The sequence below is a fragment of the Camelina sativa genome, chromosome 16 (assembly GCF_030686135.1).
Source record: "Camelina sativa cultivar CO46 ecotype springtype chromosome 16, ASM3068613v1".
NCBI lineage: Eukaryota > Viridiplantae > Streptophyta > Magnoliopsida > Brassicales > Brassicaceae > Camelina > Camelina sativa.
Window position 1 is genome coordinate 19,436,232 of NC_141895.1, and position 13,574 is coordinate 19,449,805.

Here is a 13,574-nt window from a genome sequence, read left to right on the forward strand (position 1 = left end):
ACCTATATCCTAAATTTAAAATTGTCAATCCAAACCTAAAAAGAAAATTACACTCTTAAAATCAATTTTTTGTAGTATCTTTGAAATATAAAACTTTAGTGGTATTTTTGAAATATAAAACTTTTTTGGTACTTTGGAAAAAAAAAAACTTAAGTGTGGTAGTTTGAGAAATTCATTTACCATATTTAGGGTATACCAATAACATATTTAAATAAATAAAGATTGTTTCTAATTCACAATGTAAAGAATGAAAACATTGTACCATATTTTCTCATTTAAATTTAGCAAAAGTTCAAAAAAGAAAATCCTAAGAGAAAAATAAAATGAAAGTCAAACACCAAATATACAAAATGATGTTAGGAACTTCTAAAAACAACATTTTTCTCCATTATTGAAGAGACTCCAAATATGATACAGCGGAAGCTGGAGTAATCTGACACAAAAAAGGAGGACAAAATTAGTGAATTAAAAAGAGTTAATTACTAGATAGGGACTTCTTTGAGGGGTGTTTACAAATTTTGCCATTTGTCCAAAAAACTTTAAAAAATGCTACTTTTTTATATTTAAGAACAGAAATTTAAACATGATGTTTGGGTTTATTAGGTTCCAGTTTTTTTTAGGGTATAGTTTTTGTTATGAAATATGTGTTTTATAAAAAAAACTCTGAAATATTTCATATTTAAAAATGGCAAAAATGGTAAAATTGAAAATTATTAAGACAAATGGCAAAAACAAAATATTTGGGTCAATTAATGGTATTTTGTGTAAACATAAATTAAATTTTTTTTTTTTATTTAATTTCATTTTCAGTTAAGGATATGAAAAATCAATATTTGTTTATTCCTTCTTTATAAATATTTTTAATTTCTTCTGTTGTAATATTTTTAGATTTTACATTATTTAGTTCAATTTGATTTTAAATTAAAAGTCCATGATGATTTAAAATATTTTTAGATTTGAGGCCTTTTTCCATCTCTTCCACATTTTGCCTTTTTACCTAAATTGCTCTCACTGTGTTATGAGATATCTTTTAATTCTAAGGTAATACAATGAATATCTTTTTCTTAAAATTAATTATGTTTTATTTTCTATTATTATTTACTCTATTTTTGGTTAAGTATTTTCACCCATTTTTCTATTTTTTTCTAAAATTTCAAATAATTTGTAAACTTAAAAAAAATTAAAATAATAGAGAGCAATGTCACTCAAAAAAAATATTCAGCCTACTATAGAGGAATTTGCTTGTTTAAACCTATGCATTTATTTTTTTTATCCCTTTTAATAATCATTAAGCTTCGCACAGCGCTGCTTCTAATGAAAAGTATTACTAACTTTAATAACTTAACGGCTACGTTAGGATAAGTAACACGATCAGAAAAGATAGTTTTGTAGATTATAAAATGTCAAGATGCAATGCAATCAAATCTTTTGGAAAATGGAACCACACGGCCATAAAAATACTAAACATAAATAGCAACTACAAGATTCGTTCTATCTAATATGTGAAATGGTTTTGTAGAGTGACAAATGCCGAGAACCATACAAACTTAATCTGGGCATTTGTAGCGACACCAGATGATGATGAATGATGATGATAAAATAAAATAAAATCTCCGATGTGTCTTAAGGCTTCTTCTTCTACGTACTACTTTTTGCTGTTCGTCTCTTCTAAACGAGAACGACCACGTAATATTTTGTTTTCGTGTCTTCAATTGTATTCTCATGATCTCTGCCTCCAATTTATAGATATATGGACTTGTTCCTTTTGTTGCCGTAAGTATCTGCGGCTGCAGTAGATGCAGGTATAGTTGTTTGTTTGTTTGTCGTAGGTATATGCCTTATGATGCTGCGTTATTTCGATTCAGAACGTAGACGCAATTGTTGGTGTTGCCTCAGCCGCAACAGCAACCGCTTACGTCAACTAAACCAACAACCCCAATAATATATTATTGACTTCTCCTACCGAAACTCGAACTACGAGTTTTTTTTTCAAGTTCCATCCAATTCCAAAACCTTAATGGATTTCAGTTCTTTTCTAACACGTTTGTAAATTGTTTGTTCTGTTTGACTTGAATACGAATTTTTTAAAAACAATATATGTAACAGACAAACGCAATTTATTTGAGACTTTAAAACCATCAAAGATTCAAAGTAATCCTAAGGACCAACAAATCTAAACAAAAACAAAACTACACTCATCTTGGAAAAATTAACTAATGCCACTTTAATCAAATTTCCAAGTTCTCAGATAACGTGGTAGAGCAGCCATTGATCTAATGTACAACATTCAAAGAGGATAAGATTTGTTTGTTCGGGCTTAGAAAAAAGAAATTTCGTAACCTCTGTAGAACTTTAGATAACCTTCTTCTTCTCGAAAAACGTCTTCAAGTGCAAACACTGCATCCCTGCAACTCCTATGCAGACGAAAAACGAGAGCACACTCAACCATGCCATTTTCGTGTTAGTGGAACGGTTCAAGTCTTGCATCTCTTCTTCCCTGAGAGAGAGACCACACCAAATCAACTCATGTAAACACTACCTTCTTGAAACGAAAACAATTGATAAAAGAGACTTTTTTTTTTACCTATCTCTAAGATAATACATCTCTTCATGAATCGAGTTAACCGTATCAAGAAGACTCTTCACCTCAAATTCCATTACCTGCCACACACGAACACACACAAGGAGGATCAACATAACTAGCTCAAAACCATCTTCAACTAGTCTCTCCCATTTCTTAATCTAAAACTGTTCAGCTACAATTCTATGTATGAAATCAAACCACAAACGAGACAACGAATCAAAAACATCAAAACCACGAAGGGAAGAGAAATCAAACTCACTTTCAACTTGGTTCTCTTCTTAGCAAGTCTCAAGTCTCCTAAACCTTAGCCCAGCTTAAACAATCTCACTATTACAAGTCTCAAGTTTCCTATTTCTTAATCTAAAACTGTTCAGCTACAATTCTATAACCACAATGAGAGAGAGAGAAGGAATGAAATCAAACTCACTTCAACTTGGCTCTTCTTAGCAACCTTAGCCCAACTCTTAGATTGAACACCAGTCTTCCACTCAAAATCAATACTCAACGCTAGCTCAGGCTTATGATCAACAGCAGTGAAGCACGCCATGTAATCACCTGCTTCCACTGCAGAGAACGCGAATTGCCCTGAATCAACTTGTTCCGCGTTATGGTAATTGTTCCCGGCGTTAGACGTCACCTTTTATATATACACACATAAACCAAAAAAAAAAAAAAAAAAAACTCAGATCTATCGAAATTAAATAAAAAATTGGAAAAGATCTGGGTTAGTAGTACCTTGACGGAGATCTTGTGAGATTGTGGTAAAGCTTGACCTTCGTGAGGGTTATCGATGCTGTATTTACCAACAGTCATTGAATTGCTCTTGATGTCTTCCGCGATACACTTTGTTCGACCTGAGTGTAGATCGAAGTGAAGCGACTGTGAAATTGGTGACCAAATCGTTAGAATTAGAATCATCTTCGTCCATAGCTTTTGCGAATTGAGAAACATTTTTGTAAAAATAAATCCAGATCGAAACTCTCTTCTTCGTCTCTCTTTGCTTCTTCTTCCTCGATGGTTTCGTAGACGACGAGCCTCGATGACGATGTAAGGGATTATGACACGTGTTTATTTATTATTCGTTAATAATACCAAACCGAATCCAAGAATATTATTTGGTTCTTCTCAATAGACCGGTTTGCGTCTCAACGTAGGAACAATATTTCCTTTTCTTTTCTTAGGGTTAAAAACATGAAAAAGGAAATTAAACAACGAATATACACTCCTTTTACTTAACTTTGGGAGTTAGTTTCTAAAATTGAGTTACTTGAGCCGTAAGTGATAATGAGAATGTCGAACAAGATTGAAGAGCTTCTTCGTTACTGTGAAGAGAACTTTGAGAGAGGAAACCTAGAACATGCGTTACGATGCGCTGTCTCAGTCTGTAGAGCGAATCCTGATGCTCCTCAACCTTACGCGCACGTCACAGCTTATAGAATCCTTTTCGCAGCAGCTAACAATCGCACGGTCACTGGGGAGCCTGACTGGTACGTTGTGTTGGGAATCAACAGACGCAGATCTTCAAAGTATGTGGCGGACGCAATTGAGAGGCGGTGCGGGGAGATAATTGAGGTGTTGGACGGAGAGACTGGGGTTTTCAAGGCTGTTTTGAGGGTTTATGATCTGGTTAGAGTCGGTGTGGCTGAGTTGATGGACGAAGATAGGAGAAGAGCGTATGATCTCCGTTCTGGATTTTTCTAATATCATCGACTGAATCTATAAAATCTTCTTTTAAGTTTATTTTTCAAGTACAGTTTTAGTCTCTATTCTACTCACTGTTAAACATATCAGTTCAAAGTAATTGTAAGCTACGTTTGATCTCTCTATTTTCTCGTTTCGAATCATGTACAAGTCTTTTTACACGTTGAATTGATCGTAGGAAAAAAAAAACACAAACTGTTCCTATTAAGGCTATTATCTTTGTTGTTTTAGTGAATCATCATATCAGACAATTAATCAGAGAGAAAAAGAGAGTGTGTTATTTAACTTCTTAGGATGGGTCAGTCGTCTTTGTCAGCGTCGTCGTCATCGTAGTAATGGAAAGGATGTGGAACTGACTTGAAGGCTCTGTATTTGCCCACATTGTTCAAGTGCTCATTCTCCAACCTGAACAAGTTTGTAACTTCACATTATACTAATCATTCATTCATAAGAAGTTGGATCCTTTTATATACAGAAAAGCGTATATACCTGAAGAAGCTCCATATTCCCCGACGAACAATCTCTAAACATGAAATAATGCTTGTTACTGCGATTTTGTGAAGCGACTTCAAGTTGAACTCTAGCACTAGCTGCATCCATGCTACTCTTAGAATCACATTCACTACCTGTCATAATCAAATCTTATTCAATCAGAGCCTTTTATCACTTAAATTTCTGATGTTGTAAATTGTAATGTTACTTACCATGGCTGCGAAATAGACGCTTTTGTGAGGGACAAGCAGTTTATCCCTTAGGTATGGATTCTGAGAATGTCTACGGAGGAGTCCCCAGTCTATAACAATGTCCCAGAATGTGTTCATCCCTGTCGCTACACCTGAGCTTACAAGAGCCAAAATCATCCAAGTCCGTCCCTTTTTCAGTTCATATGCTGTTCTTATGATGACTGCAATGATTGTCAACATATATTTCAATGCATTGTATCCATGTACAGATTCTTTTTCTTCGCATAATCTGCGTATGCACTGCAAAACAAAACTGATACATGTAAGTTATAGATTCAGATGTGATAGTAGAATCCATGAAGGCTGTAACAAAATAAGAAGAGATTGAATTGTGTGATACCTGGAGAAAGCGGAGCCAGTAGGGTATAACAGCAACGACAAAGTAGAAGGCATTGTAAACACCATGACTATGACACTTGTTTTGCCTCTGCAAGTATTCTCCTAAGCCATAGTAGCAAATGAATAGCTCAAAGCTCCTTATGGCTTGTATCTGAAATTACCAAAACAAATAACACAACAGCCCTATTATTTCGAGTCATATATATTGTCAACATAAAGATTAATGCAAGATTAAGATATAAAACCTGACTGGTTAGGTGGTCTGCCAAGAAAAAATCTGGAAGTGTAACCTGTTGATAAAGAAGAAAAACATGAATATGAGATCTTTGTTGTAATTAGTTTTAGCGACTGGTAGATATATAATATTGTTATCACCTCAAAGAGAGGAGCACAAATACAGTGAAGCAGTGCTCGAATGAAGAACAATCTACTTGAGCGGTATATAATGTTGAAAGGACAAAAGAGTATGAAAAGAACAACCTGCAAACAAAAAAGGTTGTTTAAGCCTGACATATTCCATCTGATACTAAAAAATTGCACAAAAATGTAAACACTGAAAAAATATCTTACAGTAACCAAACCCAAAGGAATAACTTCAGGGAGTGTCTTATGATCTTTCAACCTCCAATCCATATCAAGCTGCAAATTTAGAAGGAAACAGACGAAAGCAAGCACCGCAAGACCAGTGCTTATCAGGAAAACATCTCTGTAACCCAACTCTGTTCCCTGCTTGAAACCAAAGATGAACGTGTAGTTGACTCTATAAAGCCTCCAGAAGTATATATTCGCTGAGTACATGAGCATATGAAGAATAATGAATCCAAATAAGCTGCAGGACATGCAATGTTTTGTCAGTGTGAGACAAGAAAGATCTGTTTATACTAATTTCATGAGCACATGTACTGAGTAAGTGATTGAATAATTGCCTGTAAAGAGGGATAATATTCGCCATGTATTCAGTACCGTAATCCTTGTCCATGATTTTTCTACTTTCTATCTTGAAAACAACAGCAACAACTAGTGCTATTGAGCAACCAGAAAAGAAACCTGTGGGGAAATAAAGAGCAAGTATAAGTGAACAAATTGTAATATCTTTTGGAATCTGAAATCTCAAAATCCCTTACCAGAGAAGAATGTAACCCTGTGCCTTTCTCTTTTAACTTTTGGCCTTAGACACTTCATGCCTTCTCTTCGATTACCGCTTGAAAAGTGCTTAACGAAAGTTACCTCTACTCTCTCCAGGAGTCTGTTAACCTAAATTAGGATACAGTGAGCAGAAAAACATAATGGAAATCTGATTCTGTTGTCTGAAATACTCTACAAACCTCATCAGAACTCCCAATCAATGAATTATCCACAATTTTCATGTAGTTCCTCGATGCATTCCTCGAAGCAATCTACAAATTAACCAACACATCTCATGATGCCATTGTTCATACATCTATATTGCTCTACAGTAAGGAATCTGTAACATAGAAGAAGCTTTTTGTATCTAACCTTCTCATACTTCTTCATGATTTTTGAAAATGCCAGAAGATTCATGAAACTGATTCAAATAACACAAACATGGACAAATCAGTAGCATAGCAATATAAAAAAAGACATGAGTGATTGAACTTTGGCTGAACCTTCTCCTCACTCACCTGTATTCCTTCAGACGACGGAGTTTCTGATAGAACTCACTAAAAACAAGCCTCAACTGTTCTTCTGCTTTTTTCAATCCTTTCTTAGAGATTGGTTCATTAGAATCTCCAAAAACTCCTTTTAATGTAGAAATAGGAGATTCAAGCGCATCATTCATCTTCACACGCTCTAGTATTTCACGAAGATCCTGCTTTTCACCATTACCAGCTTCCTCTTCATTTCCATCAGTATGAGAAACCGGGACAATATCAGCCGCAATATGTGTGGCCTCTTCTTCAGGAATGTTAGTTCTTTCCATACCGTGTACCATATCTTTGTTCGCAGTGCCTGGAAAATATATCAAGAATTCAATAAACTGAAAACAAAACCATCTGAGCACAAGATGCTTCATATATGCTTACCCGGTGTTCTTGTTGAGCTATCAGATGCATCTACAACGACTTTATCAGAGGGATGCTTCTCCAAATTCAGGTTATCTGCATCAGGCTTTTGCACTTTGACCCTCAACGCAATCAATGCATCCATTTGTTTATCTAGCAAAGCCGCTTCCTCCAGCACTTCCTCGACTTTATCCCGGTAAAACTTGTTAACTTTGTTGAGATTCTCATCGAGCTTCTTGAAGAAAGATTCTTCAAACTCTCCACCTTCTTCAGACTTCTTTAGAAACTTAGTCTTGTAGAATTGACGAGACTCATCATCTTGCTGCACCGTGTCAACTTTTATGACTTGGTCCTCAATGTCCCCAGCATGTTCATTGTGCCTAGGATGAAACGACAAACCACTAAACGAACGGTGCAAAGCTTCCGCCTGCCGCGAAACTCTCGACGCTGCTCTAGTCAGCTTACTATGCTTGTAGCTACGTATTTCTTTCAGAATCCTCTTCATACCATTGTAGTCCATATAAGCTTCAACCCACTCTGGCACCATTTGCTTCTTAAATATTTTCCCGAACTTCATCTTTTTTTTTGTGTATCCTCAATTCAACCAAACTCTATCAGCCTATCACAAACATCATGAAGAGAACAAGAACAACATTACAGAATCGGTTAAATCTATGACACTAAATTACAGATTCAGGATCCATTTGAACAACTAAGATTCGTTCTAACTGAGTACATTCATGGTGTTTGATAGGTACCTTGATCAGGAAGAAACGTTAAGACTAAGCTCGATGATAGAAGCTTCTCTGCAATTTCGATTTTTCCGCCATTAACGAGGGAGAAGGAAGAAGACAAAGGGAGAGGAGACGTCGGTAATTCGAAACGCCTTAACTCTTTAAGTCTCGCCGACTGACACTACAGTATTTTGCGGTGCCTTGTATTAGATGGTTTACGGCAAGAGATCATGCTTAAGAACTTGTTCCTCCTTTATTCCACAGCCGTTGGATTCTTCTGTGACTACCACGTGCCGAACGATAAATGGAATGCGTGTTGAATCTGTTGCGGCCGAAACTGATGGAAGGAAGCAAAAGCAAATCATAGAATAGATACGGGTTGACCAATTTATTAGCCCACCAGAGCATGACACGTGTTGCTACGTAAGCTTCAGTGTGGCAGTGAAACCGCGTAACTTGGCAGTGGAGGAGACTTCTATAAGGCTTTACACCAATCAAAATACAATTTACTTCACAACTGCATTTGTAAATTGCAATTTGCAAATCCTCTAAATTACTTGTGCAAAACCTTCTTAAATGGTCGTAATCTCTAAGCAAGTGTACTTATAACATAACAGTATTTTGATTTTTCGGAATCCAAATGATATGCCAAAACAGAGAAGACTTGGTCCAAGTTTAGCAAAGGCTGTTCATATGGTAACTACGGATCAGTTGTTTGAATTGCTATGCTCATCAAGGAATTGACCGCTCACCGCTGCAGCAATAGAAATGTGGCAGCTTAACTCGCCCACAACTCCTGAAACAAACAGCAGTGTCATGCACATAACGGTGGTGATACCAAGAATGGAAAAATGGTGACACCAAGTTGTTTCAAGAAGCAGTCCTAGATTTTTTACAGAAAAAATTAACACAACAAGCTCTTCTATCAAAGACGGTTAGTCCCATTTGCTACCGAATTGGATTTGAATTAGAAAGCCTTCTTTGACTCTCAAAAGCCAGATTGAATACAAAAACTTAAACCAATGAAACAAAATTAAGAGATATCAAAAACGTAACAGAGAATGATCTGAAACCTGCAACGGATGATCACGGGAGTAGGTTTAAAAGGGCCTTTGGTCCATTTCTTATCCCCCTCTTGTGTTTAGAAATCTGTATGTTTCACGAAGTCCAAAAGCTACTGTTAAACCAAATCATTCACAAGCAAAGTTCTGTCCTAAGATAAAATCGACGATTTTGAGCCTAAACAAAGCCAATCGTATTCCATTTTTAACACATCTCAAAAGATAATTAGGAGCAGAGATAATGCCAAAGAGACAAATGGCCTTTGGTTCTTGCCTACTGAAGTCAAAAGAATTTCACTTATCGTCTCAAGATCGAATCTTTTTGCCATATACTGAACCTCCCTAAAACCCTAGAAAGAAACTCTATGCTAACAGAGCAAATCCCCAATGCAGCAACACTTTAAAACCCCAAAACTCTCAAATTTGCAAATTCGCAGTTTTAAATGGGAAATGCTGGAAAAAAAAAACAATGATACCCTTCTTCTTAGGCAAAAGCCAGTAGCTCCATGGATCCACTGAAAGAGAAACCGAAACTGAAATTCTCGTCAACAATGACAGATCCTGATAAAATCCCGGTAAAACAAGCGGCGGTGAATCGGTAGGGCGATTGATGACGCCGTTTCAAAGGAGGAAGAGATCGTGGAGATGTAACTGAAGCTTCGGTACTCTTCTAGCATGCGCCGGGATTCAACGACGGCGCGTTTTACGACCGTTAGTCCCAACGACATTGGTGTGTAAAAGTCTCCGGAGGCTGTAAGGTGACGACTGCGAGGCGGAGGGATGATACTTTCACAGTTTTACAGAGTTTACAAAAGAGTTTTTTAAGAGTTCTACTTCTACCACATTCATAACTCTCTTTCTATCCGATTATACCACATTGCAATAAACTCCTTTCAAGGAGTACCACAACTGTATGATAGAATGACCAGTTTAACCCTATCCTATGTTTCCTCTCCAAAATAATAAAAATATATTTTCTTGTTTTTTATTTAATAAAATTGTTGTGTCGTGTCTTTTCACTGTCTTGCACAACAGTCCAATTTCAAATTAAAGCAGTCCAATCTCACTTAAATTAATATCTTTCTCTAATTTTCTAGGTTTTGCTCCTACTTTTAAATTTTAGGTAGACAAGATTCTATTATGAAGTAAAAAAAAAGCTTTCGCCTTCACATTTATCTCATACTTCTTATTCTATTAGGTTATTGTGCGGACAAATTTAAATTTTATTTTTATCCATCATGTTAATTGATTCATATTCTTTATTTTTGGTCCATAATATTTATTATCCACTATGATATTTTTGTCTACTATCTAGAAAAAAATATATATTTCGTCTACTTTAAATATTATTTTTTATTATGCATTGTTTATCTATTTAAAGTGTTACAAATGTATATATATATATATGTTTTAATGGACAATTTATAAATAATGTTTATCATTGATTTGTCTCCAAGACTACAACACACTAACTTAAACGTGGTGGACAAACTTAAGTCAAATATAATTATTATTTGCAGGATAAATATTGTCCACAACTTATATTTTGTCTATTATATATATAGTTAATTATTAATGTTGGGTCAATGTTGTAGCCAAAAGCCAAATTTCAGTGGAAGAGATGAAAGCTATTAACGTCATTTAACCTACCATCATGGTCCATCATCACTACCAAATTTTTTGAAACCTGGTCCTGACCGGTTAAACCGGCGCGAACTCTGATCCAAATTTTTTTATCTAAAACATATCAGTTCCGATCCGGTTTATGATATCATGATCATAGATCGACCTGTAGATCATTGTAAATTTTTCACGAAAACATACCTTAGAAATTTAGTCTCAATCAGCTTCATTGTAAATTTCAACCATTAATTCTCATATTTTGCAGTTTTTTTTTATATACATTTATAGTTTTTATCCGTTATATTTTCAAAAAATGGATTTTTTTTTCATATTTTCACAATTCAACTATGTTGGGATAAAGAAACTATGGTTGAATCATATTTTCAACTAGAAAATAATATAAACATTAAACAGGAAGTTAACAATTTACGTGAAATCATGCAAACTGCTTAACAATGTTAATCAATTGTAAAATTATCTCAAAGTAGATTTTACGTTAATATATAGAACCAAAACAACGTCATTTTGGATTGAACTGAAAATTTTAAATATTAAGCAAAACGATATTATTTCTATTTTAGCACTTGTTTTTTTCTTTTTCTTTTTCCATTTTTTCTCTAAACATTGGAAGTTTAGATTTATTTACGTTAGATTCAGTAATTATCATCAAATTCAAAGTTACTAATAATAAATCTTAGTGAAGAAGATTTGAAAGTCGGAAGTAGACAACCGTACGTATTTAAAAACAAGGTAATAGTTGGAAAAAAAAAATCTGTAATCGTTAAGAAAAACACTTTATTTTAGTTACGATCATCAAATCATAGTCTTAACTTTGAACTTATACGTATCGAGAACTAGGACTAGGAGTTGCTTTTTCTTTTAGTTTCACGTGGATATAAAAAGAATTTAGTAAAGCATGTGTCATGTGTGTGAGGTCAATCTCTATAACTAACATAAATTAATGGTATCATATATCCTCCCTATAGCTATGCAAGGATGCTAGAGATTAAGATGACGACTTGATTAATCATCGTCACTCATTTTTAATTGGTTCTTTAAAAATGCTAGAGCGTTTGCGTCATCTGATCATCCTAATCTTCCTATCTTTTAATCCGATCTTTTTTGTCCCATGCCCAATATAGTAAGTAAAATGGCTTGGTTAATGTATTGAAAATTGAATAAATGATTCGTGTGCGGTGTGCCCTTGGAAATTTAGTAATAATTTAGGTACACTTGCATGTAAAAAAAAAAATAGCTTTTGGGGTTAATTTGTGAAAATGGCATCTTTTGATTATCCACTAAAAACGTAGCTAGTTTCTTAAAATTTTGTAGAAAATGCGTCATTGTTTATCAAAGATTCGGTAACTCTTACTTCTTATAAAAGATCATGAATTAACCAGAACGAACAGCTAATAATAATTCCAAACTATAACTAGACCCATGAAAATAAATTAATTCGATCGTGATGATGGTCATGATTCATGAACTTGTTTTTTATTTTATTTTATCCTCTTTCCCACTTTAAGCTAGAACGTTCCTTCGCATCTTCGTTACAACACCTTTTTCAAGAAACTTGTATCCAATCTGAACAGAGCTTCTGGGAGTTTTTGACAAAATATAGTAAAGAAAGATTTAATCACCCAATTAGGAAACGGTAATGACACTATTAGATAAGAACATGCGTAATTAGTGACAAACTAAGTATTTGTTTAATCAGAAATCCACGGTGGCGCGTGGGTGTATGCCCTCCACAATCCTTATCCTCAATGACTTTTTATGTGAAAACGATATACGTCATCAGGAGCCAAAAAAATTGGACCCCCAAACCTTATAGCATGCCACGTTTCTTCCAAGATTAAGACAAAGAATGGTCTTCACACGATTTCTTTTGCAATACAAATTCTCAAGTACTTCTCCTTAATTACTAGTTTTGTTTTTTTTTTTTAGCAAAATGGATATTCTATAAAACTATAGCGACTAATATAGAGAGAAAAACAAAATTACTTAAGAATTATTGAGGTTCACAAAATTAGTCTACATCTTATATCAAACTAAGAAAATAATCCATTTATATATAAAAAACAAACTGCATGTATATCATAATCTTTGTAAACTAAACCCTGATATCTAAATCTTAACCCTAGCATCCTATATTTTAACTCCAAAAAATAAATTATAAATCAAAAACCAAAAATCTGATCTCCTTCATATTGAACACATTATAGCCTATTTTTGAATTTAAAACGATGAAAAGAAATCCTTAATCGTCCTGTGGTTTTCCAGCAGTGAAACAAACAAATATCATATTAAAGAACAAAATTTGGCTAGATGGCACTAAATTGTAAGAAACTGATGAACTTGAAGAATGAAGAAGTTACTGGAATATAAGTAATGCAATATAAAGTTATTGATAATGATGGATATATTTTGTCATGTAACGTAAACTATCGTGTAGATGATAATGTTGCATATGACTTTTGATAGTTGGGCTTACATTTTGGATAAATGGATAGGAGTAGACAAAGATAGGAGCAAAGCAAGCAATAATAGCGAAACGAAAGAACGAATATTTTGAGAAATAGGACAAAAGTATATAATTCTGCTTGAAATGGAGATTCACCTAAATACTAATACTAAAGCCATGCAATGCATCCAAACAAATCAGTGGTCAAGCACACTCAAACTCAATTATATGTCTTACTAAGACCCCTTTAAGATTCCCACAAACAAAAGCTATTTTCTATATTACCGGATAATTCTGACTT

General features: G+C 34.4%; 3 protein-coding genes across 5 annotated transcripts; 1 reads left to right on the forward strand and 2 right to left on the reverse strand.

Annotated features, from left to right (window-relative positions):
• Positions 1-2,100: 2,100 nt before the first annotated feature.
• Positions 2,101-3,688, reverse strand: LOC104750782 (transmembrane emp24 domain-containing protein p24delta10). Its single transcript, XM_010472630.2, has 4 exons — positions 3,320-3,688; positions 3,012-3,221; positions 2,585-2,661; positions 2,101-2,497 (listed from the first exon to the last, which is right to left on the reverse strand). Exons 1-4 carry the CDS (start codon positions 3,533-3,535, stop codon positions 2,353-2,355), a joined length of 648 nt encoding a protein of 215 aa, XP_010470932.2. The 5' UTR covers positions 3,536-3,688; the 3' UTR covers positions 2,101-2,352.
• A 186-nt stretch (positions 3,689-3,874) lies between these two features.
• Positions 3,875-4,285, forward strand: LOC104750783 (uncharacterized). Its single transcript, XM_010472631.2, has one exon. The coding sequence runs from the start codon at positions 3,875-3,877 to the stop codon at positions 4,283-4,285; it is 411 nt and encodes a 136-aa protein (XP_010470933.1).
• Positions 4,286-4,375: 90 nt separating this feature from the next.
• On the reverse strand, positions 4,376-10,101 carry LOC104750784 (phosphate transporter PHO1 homolog 10). Of its 3 annotated transcripts, none has more exons than XM_010472632.3 (16): positions 9,663-10,101; positions 9,199-9,274; positions 8,150-8,921; positions 7,413-8,010; positions 7,011-7,338; positions 6,865-6,913; positions 6,693-6,764; positions 6,492-6,621; positions 6,294-6,414; positions 5,938-6,196; positions 5,743-5,847; positions 5,613-5,657; positions 5,369-5,518; positions 4,990-5,268; positions 4,775-4,911; positions 4,376-4,690 (listed from the first exon to the last, which is right to left on the reverse strand). In XM_010472632.3, exons 4-16 carry the CDS (start codon positions 7,966-7,968, stop codon positions 4,585-4,587), a joined length of 2,337 nt encoding a protein of 778 aa, XP_010470934.1. In that variant the 5' UTR covers positions 7,969-8,010; positions 8,150-8,921; positions 9,199-9,274; positions 9,663-10,101; the 3' UTR covers positions 4,376-4,584. The 3 variants fall into 3 exon arrangements, with proteins under 3 accessions (XP_010470934.1, XP_087347391.1, XP_087347390.1); XM_087491265.1 differs by having other exon boundaries at positions 6,492-6,613; positions 9,663-10,092; XM_087491264.1 differs by having other exon boundaries at positions 4,775-4,907; positions 4,986-5,268; positions 9,663-10,092.
• Positions 10,102-13,574: the final 3,473 nt, after the last annotated feature.